This window comes from Medicago truncatula, chromosome 1, assembly GCF_003473485.1.
Source record: "Medicago truncatula cultivar Jemalong A17 chromosome 1, MtrunA17r5.0-ANR, whole genome shotgun sequence".
In the NCBI taxonomy this organism is placed as follows: Eukaryota; Viridiplantae; Streptophyta; class Magnoliopsida; order Fabales; family Fabaceae; genus Medicago; species Medicago truncatula.
The window spans coordinates 37,384,608-37,399,314 of record NC_053042.1 but is presented as its reverse complement, the minus strand read 5'-3'; the positions used below and the strand labels follow the sequence as shown (position 1 = coordinate 37,399,314).

Here is a 14,707-nt window from a genome sequence, read left to right as displayed (position 1 = left end):
CAAAATCTACGAGAATTTACAATAAAATTAAGCTCTTTTAACAATGGTGAAATCACACATCATTTTCATAATGTAAGTTAAATTCTTCTATCACACCTCTACGACAAACCCCAGTTATAAAGAAACAGTGAAGTCTTTATCAATGAGTTATAATCTTAAATTTCACATCATTATAATGTGATAATTATATGTAAAATATCTAATACTAATAAGGGTTGAGTCTAATAGAAATGGTTAAATTCCCATAACACATTGGCATGTAGAGATACATAAATTTAGTGTCTAACACACTTTGAACATGATTATCTATAATGGATAGAATCAATGAAAAAAAACCAAATTGTAAATTATCTAAAAACTTTAAATTGATTTTATCACAAGTGTTCATCATTCTCCTCCCGCCCACCTTTTTTTACACTTGATCCTAATTTTAAAAATTCCAACTAGATGACTGAAAAACGATGAAGGAATGAAATGAATTCAATGAACTTAAAATGATTAATGAAAATTTAAGAGAGATATGGATATATAAATAAATAAGACGCTCTTTATTCAAATAATAGATAATACAACACGATTATGATTCAGTCCTAACCAAGTTACATACATATGAAACTAGTTAAGCCTGTGTGTTTTAATTTAAATTAACTTAAAATAAAATGAAACATAAAAATATAAAATAAACTAATAAGAGCATCTTTAGATGGATCTATGGGTTGGATCAATAGAATCCGGAGGGACCATGTCCACCATCTCCTCCCATATTGTTGAAACCAAACAAATGAGGTTGCAACATAGGATTCTGACAAAATCCAGCCGGGAAAATTGAAGCTTGTTGATGATTTGGCTGGTGCTCCATAGGCATGTTAGAGGACGATCCATTGTCAACAAAAAGCGGAAGGGTTTGGGTAGGAGTCCCCTGACTTACAACCATACCAACATGTTCTTCAATTCGTTTCTTAAGATCCAACAAAGCATCTTTCAAAGATTGAAGTTGGACCTTATTCATCCCTTCAATGGGACAAGCCCACCAAAACTGAGCCTCATTCTTCTTGCATAAATCGCTCAGCTCATTCTTGCGCTTCTTTTTGATGCCTAGTGCATCGTTGATTTGAGTTAACATAGCATTAAGCTCGCGCAATTCGGCACCGCGGTGAGCCTCAATGAATTGTAAGATCCTATTGTTTTGGGGTGGGACTTGAGATAGATAACGGTCTATGACCGTATAAACATCTGGATGGCCAAATGAAAACACCTTATCACTAGGTGAGAATACAATGAGAGCAATATATGCACCACAAAGGGTGCAAAGCTCGCTGGCTTTCTTGAAGAGGCCACTACGACGCTTCGAGAAAGTCACTTGCAAATTGCTCTCGTTGCTCATTTTTTTCATCTCAATTTTTTGGCGACCTTGACCTTTCTTTCCACTTGACATGATTGAAGCACAAAATGAAAGAGAAAAAAAAAAGGTGGGTGGGTGTATTTGTTCCTAGGACTAAGAAATGGCACATTGAAATTGGGTGTGAAGGGATCGTTTTATAGACAGAATTCATGACTATATTTTTTAACACGTGGTGCTTTTTCGAAATTCTATCTTTTTTTTTTTTTTTTGTGGGAATTCAAAATTCTACCTTTTACTTATATGGTAGGTTATTCAATGTTTTTTTAAAAGAAATTCAATGTTTTTTTTTTGAGAAAAAAAAAAAAAGAAATTCGATGTTAAAATGGCGTTCTTTTGCCAATTTCTATATATCTTATCTCATTCAACACTTGTTAGATAAACTGCACTTGGATCATTCTTGGAATTTGTAATGATTGTTTTCATATTAAATTAATTTTAAAAATAACAAGAGTTTGTGGTACAGTATAAATAAAGAATAATGATTGTGTCCTCTAGAAACAATCTAGCAGTTCCTCGTATAATTAAAATGTGCAATGCATCTGGATTTTTTTTAGAACATGGTTGAAGTATTCATCGCACTCTTTGTCATATATTTACTTATCATAAAAACCAATATGAAATATACAAAGTGATCGAATAAACATTAATTATCAGATTTTTTTTTGACAAAATTAATTATCAGACATTTAATATAATTATTTAAGATTATAAAATTAAATTCCTTCAAAAAAAGATTATAAAATTAAAAAGTTTCACTTTGTGGAAAATATTAAATAGTTATTATGAATTTTATAATAAATGAATACAAATCATTTATTTTTTAATATCGTAGCAGAGTCGAAAGGTAACATAGAAATCACGATTATTATTTTTTTCCTTTTTTAAAAAGGTAAAACTATTGTTCATATATACATGAGATTTGAAGAACAAAAAGAAAACCACAACCCACAAAAATGTTGCGATTAGGTTATTGATGATAATGAGTTGTAGAAGAGTAAAAATTTGAGAGTGCACTAGAGTTGTCTTAAAAACAGAAAATATTTGAAGACCATTGTTTGAAGAAAACTATTAGAGGGACTAAAAATGAAATATAATATATTTATTGGAACTACAAATTTATTTAACCTTTATTATTATTATTATTATTATTAGTACTATTATTATTATTATTATTATTATTATTATTATTACTATTATTATTATTATTATTAATGGAAATTATTGGTACATTGATTTATCTATAAATTATTGTGAAAGCATATAATGAAATTATTTTCCTTCAAAAAAAAATGAAATTATTTATCAACTCGACGTATTTTGGTTTGCTTGTATATAAAATAAAAATAAAATAACGACCATTTATTGATTATTTTAATAATAATTAGTAAAATTATAATATAAATGTATAAATAATTTGTTGTGTAATGGAATAATCATTTGATTGCGATAAAATTTTCTTTAAAAACTACATTTTTTGTTAAGTCTCCTTCTTCTCCTTGTATTTTTCTTACTTTAATGAAAGAGGAGGAGAATGTAATTCAAACTTTTTTTATGGAAGGGGAGTGAATTGTTTTCTAATATATTTTGAATAAGAGGGGGGAGAGAAATGTATATTTTAACATAAGAGGAGAGATAAGTGTAATTCAAATATCTTTGAGAGGAGGAGAGTGTAATTTACTAAAAAAAATTTAAGTGCTTATAGCTATATTTTTTAAATATATGGTGTTGTTTGTGTCATTTCTTTACCTAATTAATAATTTTTTAGGAGTATAAGTGGATAATTTTTCAAATGAAATGGATAGAATAAAAAATAGTATATGTCAAATATGATATCGATAGGAGGAGCGATGTAACACATTTTTGTTCATAATTGATATGTGTAAGTTAGGGTTAACTAAGAGTTTGACATCGTAAGCTTGAGGACGAATTTCAATCCACTCAAAAACAGTTGTCAAATAATAACTATTAATGTCATTTAAAAACTATTCTTAATCTGGTAGTCAATTTTATAAAATATTATTATTATTACTATTATTTATTATTATTAAAACTAACGAAAAAACGGTTACGCTCTTTTTATAGCGCTAAAGTTTGAAAATTATGAGCGGTATTTTTCTATAAAATTTTGATTTTGATTAAAAGTATAAATATAAATGATTGTTGCTTTCAAATTATAACAAACCAAACTAATCTCATGTAAAAAAAAAAAAAACCAAACTAAACTTTTTTTTTTTTTAGAGAAAAGACCAAACTAATCTTGTTTATTTATTTCAATTAGGGGTGTTCAAAACCAAACCAACCCAATAGAAAAACCACAAACCAAACCAATCCAAACCGAAATCGAAAAAAACCACACTTAGTTCGGATGACTTTTGCACTGAACCGCGCGGTTCGGTTCGGTTTGTGATTTGCATCTCATCAACCGAACCAAACCAAACCAAACTGCAAGAATAACGAATATTACTTAAATATGTACTAGCCCAATTACATAGCTCAAGAATAATCTCTTTTGATTTGATTTTTTCATTGTTGCGTCATCAGGTTCGATTCTAATTCCTTTCCATCTCTTTCAATTCATTTCCAGTGATGAATTTGTTTCCTTTACATCCCAATAATTTGTTTCATGCTTATGTTTCTTCTTAATTTTACTTATTTTGATATAAGTTTTATCTAATATTTTATCATATAAACATCAAAATAAAATGTTCTATGTTTATTTTGTAACAAGTTGGCAATATTAGAGTTAATGTAATTTTTTTTATCTCGCGATAAACCGCACAAACCGAACCAATCCAAACCGCATTGGTTTGGTTTGGATGACTTTTTTAAAATCAACCGAACCAAACTAAACCGCATGCTTTTTTATCTCACAGTTTGGATGATTTTTTTGCTCAAAATCGAACCAAATAGCACCACGAACACCCCTAATTTCAATGACACCAACAATATAACAAAAATATATAATCTAAATTATTATCTTTTTAATAACAACAACAACAATCATTATTATAGAAAAAAATTGTTTTAAAGTATAATTGATATAATGAAAAAGTCAGCTCAAAATCTTATATTTTCTTTATAGACAGGATAAATATATAATATAGACATACTTGATTTAGTTTATTACACTTTTTAAAGTATGAAAAAAAGCTAGATATATATTCATATTGTGTTTGTTATATTTTTCATTTTTTTAATTCACTCTCATAAATTATATTTTTTAAAGGATAAAGGATTAGGAAAAAACTTGATATATCGGGGACAATAAATATTGAGTTTGTTATACTTTTTTAATATTTGAATTTACTCATATTTATTTGTTATATGTATATTTGTATTTTTTTATAAGGTAAGAGTCTAAAGACATGAAAAAGGAATAGAAAACAGTTCAAAAGTTGGAATGTCTTGCAAATTCCAGTCTATGTCAAGTTCTCATATATTATTAAAAAAAAGAAAAAAGAAATACAAAAAAAAGAAAGAATTGGGGGGACATAAACTTAACCCAGTCAATCCATACATAGTGTATGCCAGTCCAATCGGGTGATACAAAGAAATAAAAACAACACCGGTGAATGTCTAACATGCAGTGTATGGACAAACCGTCAACACGGAATGGATCCAAGAACCAACAACTCAACTCCTTGCGACAACAACAAGCATGACGTCTCTTTTGAGCCAAACAATCCAACATCAGGTAGAGTGATGTGGATTTTGAAACCTCATCCAAGTTATATAGAGCCAAACTTCATGAAGGTCAGAGATTCTACCGCCAACACAGATACAGAACCCCATGCCTACAACCCACTATGCTGCGACAGAAAGCTTCACGACCATTTCTAGCCAAATCCAATAGAAAGCAACTCAAAACCAATTGAAGGCCAAATCGAGGAATGGTCAATCAACGAGTATGAGCAACATGAGCACCGCTAGCAAGGTAACATCCGCACACACCATTCACAGCAACAAAGGACAAGTGCATGACCATTTCTAAGAACTGTTATGAAGCACATCCATGATTTTGGACAAGCAATAAAATCCTGAGGGTGCCAAACCACTGAAACAAACCCTAACGGGTGATACACACGATAACAACACAAAAGTGATACGAAATTGAGAAACTCCCTTTCGAGAACCAACATTTCAGCCACGAATCGACCCCGACAACGTCAAACAGGACGAACTCGAAACCAGAACAGAACCTAACCACTGCAGCGAAGCTAACAATGATTTTAAGAGACCAGATTCGGATCGAAATTGAGATGACCCAAATCAAAACCGGATTTTTCAGAAACCCATTTAATCATGAATAGATCTGGAACAAGGAACCACCACCGGGAACGAACCACAACTGCAAAACCAACAAACAGATCTTAGATGGAGCCACTCTAGTCACCACAAGGAGGTGTCGTAAAAGACCAAACCAGAAACCAATACAGACGCGTTTTGTGGTGTAACACACAAATGCTTTGACAAACAACCACACAAAAACCACTGGCGCTGCAATGGCCACCACCGTAAAACCCACTGGAGGATCTAGTGTTTGAAGAGGGTGACAAGAAAGGTTTGTATCTCATTTTTTTTTTTACTCCATTTTAAAAAATTCAAAAAAATTTAGTCTACAAAATGTTTTTCGTTACGACTTTTGGTCACTGTTTTTAATCAAACTCATGTATATCCTTCAAAATTTTGAATTAATTTTTGCAGTCATGTTTATTACGTTATAGAAATCTTTCTAGTAAAAGTTTAATTTTATTTAATGAGTGATGAATTAAATATGGACTTTTATGCTTTTAGCATTTAGAAAAATTTATGTTTCATTAAAAAATCTTAATTTTTATGAGGGATATTGTTATAATATTATAATCATCTCTGTAAAAATTCATTAAAAAATGTGAATAGTACAAATGAGTTGACTTAAGCATACAGACCAAAAGTCATAGTGAAAAACATCTAGGGGACCAAAACATACTGAAATTTTTTAGAAGAACTAAACACAAAATTTGAAAAATTTATAGAGACTAAAAACTTATTTAATCCCAAAAATTGCAGTTATGTCAAGATGCAATAATCTAGCATGTACTAGTCAAATTAATGATACTTTCTTGATCCTCTTTTAGTTATGATATTGTTTACACCTAAAATAATCATCTTGTTAGCTAATCTCGACAAATAGGTGAATGAGATATTAGGTGAGGAAGCCTCCAATATGAGTGAAGATTAAGCGAATCTATTGCAGTCGAGTGAGGAAGATGATTCTTTCTCGAGGCCACTAACTTAGAACACGGATCTTCAAAACCTCAAAACTTAGTCAAAATATACTTAGGCTAGAAAATGACGTGATATACCCACATTCACTATTTTTATCACGACTAAACACATTATGGAATGAGAAAGAAGACATTATGTCCATGGAGTTGCTCTCTAATGACATTATCAGTGGCTCAAGCCAAGAAGAGGAAACTAGTGTTGGACGCGGGGCACCATAATCTCATTAACATGAGCGTTATCACACAACTCGTGAAATCAATCGAGCAAAGGCACATTAATTAATGTAGGCCACGTCTTTTGGATAATAGGCTTAAGTTTTTATAGGCAAAATTACACTTTTAGTCTCTTAATTTATTTTCAAGTAACAGTTTTGTCCTTTATCTTTTTTTCATTTCAATTTGGTCATTTTTGTCCATTTTTATATACATTTTCAAGCTTCAAATCTAATATTCTTATGCAAACATAGACGAGGATCATAAATTTAAAGATTGAAAGACTATAAGAAAATAAAATCATGAATTTTAAACTTAAAAATTCATATGAAAAAAAAAAAGGACCAAATTGAAATAAAAAAGATGAAGGACCAAACTGTTACCTGAAATTAAGTTAAGGGACTAAAAGTGTAATTTTACCTTTTTTATATAAGCACTTAGACAATATTTTGAAATTACACACATCCAATCAATCAAACAAGCTATTTTCACATTTTTCTATATTTAATTTTATACATTTCTTAATGTACCTAAGAAACCTTAAACAACTATACCAAACAATCTTCTGGAAAAGTTAAGAAACTCACACATGAGGGACAACATTCCTTCCTCAACATCAATCGTTTGAAGCAAAGTTAATCATAGTTGAGTAAACTCATCCGACTTTGACTAATTTCATGCTTCCATCAATAAATTTGGCATTCCTAGTGGGCCAATACAATCCTTACCAATGAAAAATTGAATTCCCCATATAAAGACTACAATTGGCTTATGCACCTTGGTTTGGAAAGAGTCTCAGCATTATTAATCAAAGCTAGTCGGCTATTACCTCGATAGGACCACGACAAGTTCATACAATTCATATGCAACATGTATCTCCTACTCCTTATTCTCAACCTAAAGTTATTCCCGCATCTAACCCTGGGGTGGGACCCAATGGAAAGTGATGCTTACAACCAGTCTAACCTTCAAGCTGGTTACATATGGTAAGGAGGCCACCTAAAGTTATAGGACACATTGTTAACTATTATAAAAACTTTTTTTCTATTAACCATTTTGTGTAGGAACAGTTACTTGTAGAAGAAGTTACTCCTAATTGTATTGATGATGCAGTTAACACTATGCTCACTATGCTTCCATATGCTTAGGAAATAAAAAAAATGAAGTGTTTGACTTAAAAAAAATATGGAGCACAAGGTCGAGATGGCTTTGGAGCTTATTTTTATCAAACTTATTGGAGAATCATTAAGCAAGATAAGATATGATTAATGTTGTTTTGGAGTTTTTTTACTACTAGATGGATCCTTCCCAACTTCATTGCAAATACTCTTATATTGCTTCCTAAACATGCAAATGTAGATACAATTGAGCAGTATTGATCCATTGATATGGCCATATTTAAATTTAGAGTCATTTTAAAGATCCTGGTAGATAGATTATCTTAGAGGATCGAAGATGCTTTATTAGAGGGAGACATATTAGAGACTGCATTGGTTTGGCATCTGAAGAAATAAACTTTCTTAACAAGAAATTTTTTGGTGGTAATTTAGCAATTAAAATTTACATTTATATGACATTTGACACATTAGGTTGGAAACTTTTTATTAAAGTCTTACGCATATTTGGGTCCCGTACCACTTTCCGTAATTGGATAGAAGAAATTCTCACCTCAGAAACTCTATCTATCTCTATCAATGGTTCTCACTTCTCAGCAAGGATATTTTCATTGTCAAAGAGGTGTAAGGTGAACCCTTGTCTCCTCTTCTCTTTTGTCTGGAAGAGAAGTGCTTAGTAGAGGCATCACAAAGCTAGTGCAGGATAGAAAAATTGACCTAATCAAATGTTCTAGAGGAGTTTATGGAGTGGAAATGCTTTCATTGGTGAACAAGTTGGTGCGATCAGAGCCATTGAGATAACCTATCACAATATATGGAACAATCTTTTTATTCATACAAACTCCTCCCTTGTAGTTCTAGCTTTCAAATCCGATGCCACAATTCCTTGTAGTGCAAGGAATAGATGGGAAAACTGCATGATTTATCGACATGCATGAAGTTGATAGTTTTCCAAACATTTATGGACGATAATCAATGTGTTGATAGGTTAGCACATGTGGGATTGAATTTGTATGATTTCACTATTTGGTATTATGTCCCAATTTTTTAGAATGAGTTGTATATTAATTAGAGATAGGCTTGACTCTCCAAGATACAAATTTTTCTCTTTTTGAAGAGGTTTTGGCCCAGTTCCCCCTCCTTTGTATTTTCTTCTCATTTAATAATATATTAAGTTCCCTTTAACTAAAATCAATGTGCTGAAAATAATTTAAAATATATCTACATGGCCTAATAGATCTAATCATAGGTAGCACATATCTACTTCATTATCCAATCTAGCCGTAGAAACCATTTTTCTATTAATTTTTGTTTTTTTTAGGAGTATAAATTTATGTTGTTAATTTTTCGATTTCATTTAACATGATAATGACACAGTATAACATTATCTAATAGTAAATTTGTTTATTTAATATTCTATAAAAGTTATTAATAATTTAAATAATAAATACTTAGTAAAAAAACATAATTGTTTGTTGCTAAAAAAAATCATAATAATTATCTTTATAAAGACGAGTTAGTCAAAAATATGCACACGAGGCTAGCCCACAGTTAATTTGTATGTGTGTTAACTCTAAATTGCATTGAGGTTGTTTACATGGGCGGAGCCACCCCAGCTAGCCTGGGCTAGTGCCTAGGCTCAGCTCCAACTTTCTTTATAGCAAATTCAACCATTACTAGAAATTTTAGCTTTTCCTGCGGATTTACCCGTAGGAAACACATTTCCTGCAAATTTTGTCAAGGATTTAGGTTCCGCAGGAAAGATATATCTGTAGGAAATGTGAAATTATTCGCAGGAAGGAAGTAACGTTTTGCGATAAATTTTTTGCCCAGGCTCTATAAAATTCCTGGCTCCGCCACTAGTTGTTTATGTATAGATTGATTGTCTTCTAAATTGGCATATATTTTTTAACCATAAATCTTTGACATTGATCTAATTAACAAAATGATCTAAATTGTACAATATGCGCATATTGAAATCGTTTTTAATGAATAAAAAATTAGATTAAGGGACACAAACCGCATAAATCAGAAAGAAAAAAACCACAAAATCCTATGAGAATTTACTATAAAATTAGCTCTTTAAGAATGGTGAAATTCACACATTTTGTCATAGTGTCGGTTAAATTCCTTTATAACACCTCTGCGACAAACTTCTCTCGGAAAGAAACAGTAAATTCTTTAGCAATGAATTAGAATCTTTAATTTTACACATCATCGTAATGTGACAATTCAATGTAAAAGATCCGATACCAATATAGTAGTAGGTTTTTTCTAATGGAAGTGGTTAGATTTCCGCAACATATTTCTCGTAAAGATACACATATTTAATGTCCAACAACCTTTCAACATGATTATCTATAATAGATAAAATCAATAAAAAATAAAAACAAAGTGTAAATTATCCAAAAACTTTAAATTGATTTTATCACAAGTCTTCATGGTTCTTCTCCTGCCAACCTTTTTTTTTTACACTTGATCGTAATTTTAAAACATTCAATTAGATGACTGAAAAACGACGAATGAATGAAATAGATTCATTGAATTTAAAACAATTAATGAAAATTTAAGAGAGATATGAATATAAAAATAAATAAGATGCTCTTTATTCGAAGAATAGATAATACAACATCATTATTTTGCAGTCCTAACCAAGCTACATACATACGAAACTAGTCAAGCCTTTGTGCTTTAATTGAAATTAACTTAAAATAACATCAAATAAAAAATATGAAATAAATTAATAAGAGCATCTTAAGGTGGATCTATGGACCTAGATCAATAGAATCCGGAGGGACCATGTCCACCCTCCTCCCATATTGTTGAAACCAAACAAAAGAGGTTGCAACATAGGGTTTTGAAAAAATTCAGCCGGAAAGTTTGAAGCTTGTTGATGATTTAGCTAGTGCTCGATAGGCATATTAGAGGATGAACCATTGCCAACAAAAAATGGAAAGGTTTGGGTAGGAGTCCCCTGACTTACAACCATATTAGCATGTTGTCCAATACGTTTCTTAAGATCCAACAAAGCCTTTTTCAATAATTGAAGTTGGACCCTATCCATCCCTTCAATGGGACAAGCCCACCAAAATTGAGTCTCATTCTTCTTGCGCAAATCACTCAACTCATTCTCACGCTTCTTTCCTATGTCTAGTGCATCATTGATTTGAGTCAGCATAGCATTAAGCTCGCGCAATTTGGCACTACGATTAGCCTCAATGAATTGCATAGGGCCACTGTTTTGGGGTGGTACTTGAGAGATAACGATCTATGACCGTATCAACATTTGGGTGACCAAATGAAAACACCTTCTCACTAGGTGAGAATACAATGAGAGCAATATATGCACCACAAAGGGTGCAAAGCTCGCTAGCTTTCTTGAATAGGCCATTGCAATGCTTCGAGAATGTCACTTGCAAGTTGCTCTCGTTGCTCATTTTTTCATCTCAATTTTTTGACAATCTTGACTTTTCTTTCCGATCAACATGATTGAAGCACAAAAGAAGATAGAGAAGAAAAAGGTGGGCGAGTATGTTTATTCTTAAGACTAAGAAATTGCACATTGAAGTTGAGTGCAAAGGGAGTATATTTTTGACGCGTGGTTCTTTTTCAAAATTATACTTTTTTCTTACATTAAAATATTTATTTGATTGAGAGAATCTCATAAAATCTCTTTTTACATAGCTTATATGGAAGATGATTCAATGTTAATGATGACTTTCTTTTTGCTAATTTCAATGTAGTTTAGCTTATTCAACACTTGATAGATAAATTGTACTCGGATAAATCTAGAAATCTGCAATAATTATTTTCAAATTAATTCATTTAATTAAAAAATAACAAGAGTGTGTGGTACCATATAAAGAACGATGATTGTGTCATCTAAAAACTATCTAGTAACACTTATAATTAAAATGTCCATGCGACAGGATTTGACTTTTTTCCGGTCATGATTGGAGGAGTATCCTTGTACTCTTTTGTCATTTTTTTTACTTATCATAAAAACCTATATAAATTTACAAAGTGATAGAATAAATTTAATTATCAGAGATTTTAAAATAATTAGTTAAGATTATAAAATCAAATTATTTCACAGCCATGGAAAAGATTATATTGTTTTTTATGAAATTTCTGACAAATGAATGTAAACTATTTAACTTTTAAAAATCAAAGCAGAGTCCAAAGATCCCCTTAAAAAAAAAAAAAGCAGAGTCAAATGGTAAGTAGAAATCGGGATTATATAATTTTTTTCTTTTTTAAAAGGTAAAATTATTATTTATGCAAAATAAAAAAATATTTGCATAAATCATTTTAAGGACCATTGTTCGAAGAAAATTAAGACTAAAACCGAAATATGATATATGTATAGGGACTAAAAAATTATTATTATTCTTTCAATTTTATTATTATTATTATTATTAAAAACAAAACTTCTCCTAATGATAACATGGAAATCAGGCTCTAGAAAAAGAGGAATGATGTTTGCAAAACAAATTTTAAACAACTTTTGTGATAATTTTTTTCCTCTTTTCTTATCGAACAATAACAATAGAGATATATAGAAAGAGGAAGAAAGGAAATAAAAGTACAATGAAAATATAAAAGAGAGTGTTGTCACATAAGTTGTTTAAAAATAGTTGTTCAAATATCATTTCCTCTAAAAAAAACATGGGAATCAGGATAAAATAAATTTTTTTAAAAGGAAAAATTATTGTCGAAATCATGTGACATTCCAATGACAAAATGATCAAAAGCCAAAGATTAGGCCATTGATAATAGTGCAGGTAGAAGAGTAAAAGTTAATTTTAGGAGATCATTAATTTTTTCGGTTAATAGTGTTTTTCACCCCTGTAATATAGGTCAATTTCGGTTTTCGTCCCTATAAAATTTTCGGTTTGATTTGCATCCTTGTAAAATATTTTTTTTTCTTCCGAAAAACACCCCTCCTCCATCCAACTTATCAAATGCGCATATGCGGCGCTGACTTGGCTTTTTTTAAAATTGTATTTATTTTTAATTGTTCACATCAGATTTTATTTTTTAAAATATCTCAAAAATTAATTTTAAAAATTAAAAAACATAAAACCGAATTGACCTATATTACAGGGGTGAAAAGTACTATTAACCCTTATTTTTTATATCTTTTTGTACTTTTATGCCCTGTCTCATCTCAGTACCTATTGCCATTTATTTTTTAAATATGTGGTATTGTATGTGTCATTTTTTAACCTCTAACATCGATTATCCTTTGTGAATTTTGACTGTAAAATATCGATGATATATGATAAGGGATAAACTAAAATTCGCTCAAATTACATGAGACAAAAGTATCTTAATTTTAGAAATTTGATGCCAAGAAGGTCTAAAACCAAAGAATATTTAAATTACAGGGTTGTAATCTATTTTTTTTTCTTTTAGTGAGGTAAACAAGAAACCGCTAATATTACAAGGGGTAAACATATATTAACCCTTGAAATATCTAAGATGTGTGAGTTAGTAATAATAAGAGTTCAATCTTGTAACCTCACTTTAAATAATAATAATTTCATTCTTTCTCAATCATTTAAAAAATAGTTTTAATCTGATTGTCAATTTTATAAAATATTATTATTATTATTATTATTATGCAATAAATTAAAATTATGACACGCATAAAAATATCTTACTCTAATTAATTATAATATGTTATAATTCAGTGAGAAGAGCTAATTTTTGAAATAAATTAATATTGTAAAGTTAATCCATTTGTTAAATAAAATTTGGGGTTAAACAAGTTTTTGATCTATACAAACTCAAATTTTGTGTTTAGTCTCTTTAACAATTTTCAACAAGTTTTTACCGCATAAATGTTTTCCGTCACGACTTTTGATCCGAATTTTTACTTAAACTCATGTATGTCCTTCAAAATATTTAATGAATTTTTGTAGTTATGTTTATTATGTTATAGAAAACTCCTTGTTTTTTTTTTTAACAAGGTATGAATTATATATGAATTTTCAATCAGCGTTTAGAAAAATTGTAAAATTTTGTGGGCGAGATTGTTATAATATTTGAAACATCATTGCAAAAAATGCAATCAAATGAGTTGACTTAAACATATGGATTGGAAGTTATGGCAGAAAATATTTGGGGGACCAAAACTTGTTGAAAATTTATAAAGGGACTTCAAAGAAAATTTAAGATATTTATAGAGACAATTTTTTTTTTTTTTTTTTGGGTTTTGCACGATTTCAAACGATGCACTAATCTAACATGCATTTGTCAAATTAATGATATTTTCATGATCCTTTTTTGTTATAATATTGGTTACACCTAAAATAATCATCATATTAACTAGTTGATCTCGCAAAATAGGTGATTGTGCTATTTGGCGAGGAAACCTTGAAGACGAGTGAATGGCAAGTGAAGTTAGAAAAATCGAGTGAGGGAGATGATTCTTTCTCGAGGCCACTAACTCAGAAAGTGGGTCTTTGAAACTTTAGTGCTGAGTCAAAATATAGTGAGACGGCAATGATGCGAGAAACCCATGTTCCATGTTTTTATCACCACCACTAAATACTTTGAGGAATGTGGGTGAAGACCTGATCTTTGTGGAGTTGCGCACTAAGGACCTTGCCAACAACTCACATTGAGAAGGGCAGACTAGAGTTGAGCGTGGGGTGCTGCGATCCCATTGGCAAAGGAGTTATCATACAATACATAAGAAATTA

The 14,707-nt window shown here is 30.4% G+C and overlaps 1 protein-coding gene and 1 pseudogene across 1 annotated transcript; both read right to left on the bottom strand.

Annotated features, from left to right (window-relative positions):
• Positions 1 to 721: 721 nt before the first annotated feature.
• Positions 722 to 1,435, bottom strand: LOC11434606 (agamous-like MADS-box protein AGL62). Its single transcript, XM_003590774.1, has one exon. It carries the CDS (start codon positions 1,433 to 1,435, stop codon positions 722 to 724), a length of 714 nt encoding a protein of 237 aa, XP_003590822.1.
• Positions 1,436 to 10,899: 9,464 nt separating this feature from the next.
• Positions 10,900 to 11,484, bottom strand: LOC11429577 (agamous-like MADS-box protein AGL62; annotated as a pseudogene).
• Between the last annotated feature and the right edge of the window lie 3,223 nt (positions 11,485 to 14,707).

What these genes read in the sequence shown, in the direction of transcription:
- LOC11434606 (XM_003590774.1), bottom strand. Translation starts at nt 1,435, where the DNA reads ATGTCAAGTGGAAAGAAAGGTCAAGGTCGCCAAAAAATTGAGATGAAA.